The 6,744-nt window shown below is 33.2% G+C and overlaps 1 protein-coding gene across 1 annotated transcript; it reads left to right on the forward strand.

Moving 5' to 3' along the window:
- Window positions 1-3,196: 3,196 nt before the first annotated feature.
- LOC137830246 (uncharacterized) lies at window positions 3,197-6,060 on the forward strand. Its single transcript, XM_068637447.1, has 5 exons — window positions 3,197-4,135; window positions 4,224-4,281; window positions 4,575-4,658; window positions 4,777-4,912; window positions 5,557-6,060. The coding sequence occupies exons 1-5, from the start codon at window positions 3,499-3,501 to the stop codon at window positions 5,818-5,820; spliced, it is 1,179 nt and encodes a 392-aa protein (XP_068493548.1). The 5' UTR covers window positions 3,197-3,498; the 3' UTR covers window positions 5,821-6,060.
- The last annotated feature ends 684 nt before the right edge of the window (window positions 6,061-6,744 follow it).

The following is a 6,744-nucleotide window of genomic DNA, read 5'->3' on the forward strand; positions in this document are numbered from 1 at the left end:
CGGATGATCTAAATCCTCCTAAGCAGTTAAATATTCTTCTAAGTTATCAAATTTTACGAATTTGTGAACAAATTAAATTTTTTAATAAGTATATTATTGGTAGCGTGTATGCATATTGCCATGAATAATTTTTGTGGACAAACCCCATTTGACCATTTTTAGTAAAATATTTCTTCTTATATATTATTTAAATTTGAGAACTTACTTAAAGAAAACAAGTCTACGGTTAGAGATGGCAATGTCGAACAACAACATTTGACTTCCAAAAAAAAAGTGGGATGGATTATTTAATAGTTAAAATGAATTCTATTATATAAAAAATATAATGATAATAAATTTATTTCCCATCGTTATATATATATATATATATATATATATATATATATATATTTCAATAAAAGGTTAAAAGTAAGAAGTTTTACCTCATGTAAAAAAGTAAAAATAAAAAAGTCTTGTCCAACGAGTGAATGAAGAGAACGAGATAATAAAATCATGCATGATATAAAAAAAAGTAAAAAGGAAGTTTAATAAAAAAAATTAAGATAAAATAGGAATATTTTAAGAAAGCTAATGAAAAGCTTGTTTATGAAATACTAATATAGGGTTGATCGTGAAGTTAAGTTAACTTATTATAACTGTTTGAAATCCTTTTTCTCAAGTAGTTTAGAAATTTAAATGACAGAAATATAGTTTTATTGGACATTTTAAATAAATTGTAACTTTTTTATTTTCAAAATATATTTTCAGACTATTTCTATTACAAAGTGGACTTTTAAGTCTAACTCAACCCTATAAAAACGGTTCATGAAGTGAGGTTTGCACCCACTTATATACAATGAAATGTCATAATCTCTAGTCGATGTGGGATCTCCAACACACCCCTCACGCCGAGAGTAACACCTCATGCGTGGGATAACATTTTATGGACGGTTCGATAACGGCCCAATAGCGGGTGACTTGATAAGCCCAACAAATACTCGCTAGGATAAGATCGAAATGATTCTGATACCATATTATAAAGTGAACTTAAGCCTAACTCAACCCCATAAAACTTGGCTCATGAAGTGAGGTTTGCACCACTTATATATAATAAAATGTTCTAATCTCTAGTCATGTAGGATCTCTAACAATTTTTAATTTTAATTTTTATAAAAATCTCATTTTTTATTAAAAAAAATGTATTCTTTTTATTTTTATGATAGATGGTTTAATTTAAGACCCGAGTCTTAAATTTTATATTCTGCTAACACAGTTCATTAGAAACTTTTTATAAAACCTAAATTTTAAACTTATGATTTTGATATGAACCTGCAATAAAAATGTCCTTCTATTATGGTTGAAAATCAAGACATGAAAAATAATTAGTGTCTCATGAGCAATGGTTTGGGTCACACAATCAATACATCAACAAACCACCGGCATTAAAATTCCTCCATGATCAAGTGTTATATACAAAACTTTTCCATAACCCTTAAGAAAATAAAGCTTACTAAAGCATATTTATATTAATATTAATATTTTAATTATTTATAAAAATTCATAATTTTGTTAATTTTTTTTAAAAAATCTAACTGTACCGTTTTGCATGTATTTTCATTAAAGAGTTTTTTCTGTTGCAAATATTAATATTTGTTGTAGTTGTATTTTGGCACTGATTGTCAAAATATCATAATTCTATTTTTTTTAAATACAAATACATTAACCGTCTTGCACCATATTATATCTAAAAAAAACTATTAAAATGAAATAATTTTAAAATTATATTGATAAAATCGTATTTGTAAAGTGGTGTATTTTGATGTACAATTTTCAAAATAACATTTTTCTATTTTTTCTTCAACCATAAATCACTTTGCATAAAACAGACAACTTTGAGCCATCTAGGAGCTAGCTCATTACTAAACCTATATGTTTCTTGCATGAAGTAGACAGACAACCACAAGAATTATGAAATGAATAGAGAGATTAAGCTATCCAATAACTATAGTAGGTGTCTAGGTGGTACCAGAGGATACTTCCCAAATAAAGGGTCATCTAACATATCAATTGGATAGTGCAAAAAATGTCTTTGAGGGGAATCAAATTTTCAACCTTTCTTTATTTTCCTTTTCATTTATTCAGTTCACTTTTCACCCTTGAGACCCTTTTCAATGCCTTAAGGTTGAGCTACAAAGGTAAGATGATATTGGTTTAATTTGATGAGGTAATAATAGTACAAGTTAGCCAAGAAAGAGAGCAAATTGTATGCCATTTGTTGCAGGGTTAGCCAAGAAAGAATAAAGTTGAAGAATCTGAGTAGGGTCCTACACTTTTGGGGCATAACATGGTTTAACTGAACAAGTCATTCCTCCAACCTGTAAGGATATTAAGAGTACTCAAACTCTGTTCAGCTCAAGAGATATCTTCCATAATCATCATGAATTGGTAGTTAATATAGTAAGGACCACTGATGATAACAGATGCAACTCAGTTTACCTGGAAAGTACATATAAATTGGAAGCTGAACAGAAATATAAGAACAAAAAAATAGAAAAGATCTCAGTTAATGTCACCAGAAAACCCCACCAAAAGTCTCACATGATCTCAACTTCTCTTATTTTATTTGTTACAACCTACAACACCATTCAAACCAATACCAGAACAAACTTACTTTATGTTCAGGGCAAACTTTGTAATGCACATAAAGTGTCTCATGTGCTTTTTCTTCCCCCAAACCGTTTACCCTTTTTCTCTCACACATACAGCTAGAAAGAGAAAGAGCTTGAGATTCCATACAGCTAAAAAGACTAGACCAATGATTGGTCCTTTTCTTGCATTTTTTTTACCTTCCTTCTCCATCCTTGGGAAGAGAAGCATATTATTACAACAAAGTGGAAATGGGGGAAGTTCCATGTAAGAAAAACAGGGTTCATGACTCCAACACAGCAAAATATCCCACCAAAAAAAAATCCCCTACTAAGCTTCCTTGATTCCCACCTAAAAGAACCCTCATAATTCTAACTCCAACACTCCTCATATCAACAAGAATCTTGTTAACAGTTAGACTTAAATATATAAAAACTGTCATAAAGGTTAACTGATTCTATCATACCCTTTATTTAATGGTGACTATTATAATATTATGAAAACACATGAATAGAAGAATGCTTTGTTACACATTTGGTTAGCATTTACTTAAGAATAATAACAATTATTAGGTTGAAGACATTGTCAAATGCTCACTTTAGAAGTCTATGTCATAGTTTGGCTAAAGTAACACCTCTCACAAGAGTTTGTATGGCAGATTCCCACCTCCCCATGTTACAACTTCCCTTTAACTATCCCCACCATCCTCAAATTTTATAAAACCCCACATAGCTCCCTTCACTCTCCTTCAATCTTTCAACACATCCTTCCTTTCTTCCCTTCTTCCTCTTGTCATCTCCTAATCCATTGAAACTTCTTCCTTGTCAACACTCCCCTCACAAAATACACATTCCAATCAAAGCACACAACAAAATGTGCAGCTCCAAGAACAAAGTGACTGTAGGCATAAAAGCCACAGCCACAGCCAAATATCCTGAGGCCAGAATCAATGGCAGGCCAGTTCTGCAACCTACTTGCAACCGAGTTCCTAACCTTGAGAGGAGAAATTCAATCAAGAAAGTGTCACCAAAATCACCTTTTCCACCATCACCACCACTTCCAATCAAGACCTCATTGACACCTCCTGTTTCTCCAAAGTCTGAGTCCCCTAGGCCTCCACCTATAAAGAGAGGTAATGATAGTAATGGACTGAACTCAAGTTCTGAAAAGATTGTGACCCCAAGACACACCATCAAAACTCCAACTCTAGAGAGGAAAAAGTCTAAGAGTTTTAAGGAAGGATCATGTTGCACTTTGGTTTCTTCTGCCTCCATAGAGGCATCATTAAGCTACTCTTCCACTCTGATCACTGAATCCCCAGGGAGCATAGCTGCAGTGAGGAGGGAACAGATGGCATTGCAGCATGCACAGAGAAAAATGAAGATTGCCCATTATGGAAGATCAAAGTCTGCAAAGTTTGAAAAAGTTGTTCCTCTTGATATTTCAACCAATCTTACATCGAAGACATGTGAGGAGGAGAAGAGATGCAGCTTTATTACAGCTAATTCAGGTAACTGAATTCAAAGTTCAGTGCAATTTGATTCCCACCTTTTATACTTCTGCAATGTGCTAATCTCAATGTCTCTTTTGCTACATAGATCCCGTCTATATTGCTTATCATGATGAAGAATGGGGAGTTCCAGTTCATGATGACAAGTAAGTTATCATCTTAGTTGGAAAAATTTTACAACAAACACTTCCAAAACGAATTAAATTTTTCTATAGACTAAAGTTTATACACAAATTCAAATTAACTTTTGAAAATGTTAAATAACAAAGCTTCTATAAATTAAAATTTCAACTTGTAAGAAACTCAATTCATTCTACCATCATACTTTCTTCTCCTGTAAATATTTATTGAGAAATTTATCCAAGGAGCAGAACCTTTGACCAAACCAAAGATATGTAGAGACAAGTGATGATTAACAAAAACATTATTGTGTGTACAGGATGTTGTTTGAACTTCTAGTTGTAAGTGGTGCACAGGTTGGATCAGATTGGACCTCAATCTTGAAGAAACGTCAGGATTTCAGGTTGGATTCTGCAGAAAGAAACATACAAATGCTTCATTGCACAGCACACCATCTTGTACCTTTCTTTTGATGGGGTCCCCTTAAATAAAGCAACTGAACAATTTTAAATTATTTGCAGGACTGCATTTTCAGAATTTGATGCAGCAACCTTGGCCAACATGACTGATAAGCAAATGGTATCTATTAGTTTGGAATATGGAATTGATATAAGCAGAGTTCGAGGTGTTGTTGACAATGCTAACAGAATTTCAGAGGTAACTAAGAATCAAGCCTAAAAAAGGGCACCCTTTTACTCTATCTTTTCTAATTGGTCTCTCTTATTTACACACATTATGGCCCTCCAAGACCACTAGTTTTCATGAATTAAGTGAATATTCTCTTGACAAAAAAAACAGATTAGTTAAAGAGTATCAATGATGAGAAGTACAATAATGAGTTTTTCATTCCACTGCATTTTGCTACTTTCTCTTCAATTCACCAGTAGACAAGAAAGTTTGCATATGAACAAGTTTCAGTAGGACATAGATTTTAATGTCTGGCCCCATATAAATTGATTGATCCCTATGTTAAATTTTCCAACCGCATCAACCATGTGAGACATGTCTTTTAATGTAATTACTATTATATGACAATTTATAATTGGATAAAACTGAAAAAAAAAGAGTATACCATGATATATTCTAACTTAAAAACAATTTGTAACTACAATTTTTTTTTCTCTCTCTCTCTCTTAGTTGCTAATTTCTTCTGCTCAAGTGTTACATTTTAATAGAGGAGACACAGAAAGAGACATGTAGTATAAATGCATATTGGGCTAATTTATGTGATAACACGTTATGTGGTGAATGAATCAAGATATAGATTTTTAACAATCTCTTTCTGAATTGAGTGATTACAGATTAACAAGGACTTTGGTTCATTTGACAAGTACATTTGGGGTTTTGTCAATCACAAACCCATCTCCACGCAATACAAGTTTGGCCACAAGATCCCAGTGAAGACATCAAAGTCAGATAGCATAAGCAAAGACATGCTCAGGAGAGGCTTTAGGTTTGTAGGTCCAACAGTTCTTCACTCATTTATGCAAGCAGCTGGGCTCACCAATGACCACTTAATCACTTGCCATAGACACTTGCAATGCACCAGAGAGTCCTCCCTATAGTTCCAACTTCAACTCAGAAAAGTGAATTGACCCAGAGGAGATCAAGACAGAGATTATGTGTGCTGAAGAGCATATAGATATATGTGTGTAATGTGCTAACTATAGTTGTGATATTACTTTGTGTATAATATTAGACTAGATTAGATAGGGAGAGAGGCAGAAAAAAAAAAAGGGTTTTCTGATTTCATGATTTCATGAGGTGTGTGGAGTTGAATGACAGTTTGGTTGCGGTTAATTAATTTCCAATTGATGGTTTAAGAAAATGATTACTAGAAGATGAAGAATTTTTTTTTATCAGCAAAGAATAAATAAAATAAAATGAGATATTTCAAGAATGTTCCAACCCTTATACAAAACCCCAAAATCAAGTTTCCTAGTACCCTACCAACTAGAAATCCGACAGACAATGCACTACAGGTCAAAGATAAAATTTCAGATAGGATACAGAAACCCAACAAATACAGTTACCTCACCCCACCAAATATGTCACACCCTCAATCAAGGACATACATCCAACAACTAAATACATCTAACAACTAAAACAAAGTCTTTGGCAACAGGTTGAAATACCATACCCATGTGTCAAGCACAACAAACCAATACAATACATAACATCTAAACAACTAATCCATATCTTTGTAGCAGGCTGAGTTGTACCAAAAATCCAATTACAAACATCAACAACCCGATCCTACGAGGAGGATGCATAAGCTGGAAAAAACCGCAAAAAACACTTAACAGCTTCCCAATCTGGCCACACCAGTAACTAAAAAGAGCCACAATCCTTTTTCCTTAGCTCAAATATCATACAGATTCCAACATCAAACCGAGAAGAAGAAGAATGTTTAGGATGGTGTTATTAAGTAGTGAGGCTTAGGGGACAGTGAACCATGTGCATGTGGTATTGTAAATTTTCTAACATCA

Source organism: Phaseolus vulgaris, chromosome 11, assembly GCF_000499845.2.
Source record: "Phaseolus vulgaris cultivar G19833 chromosome 11, P. vulgaris v2.0, whole genome shotgun sequence".
NCBI classification, from domain to species: Eukaryota; Viridiplantae; Streptophyta; class Magnoliopsida; order Fabales; family Fabaceae; genus Phaseolus; species Phaseolus vulgaris.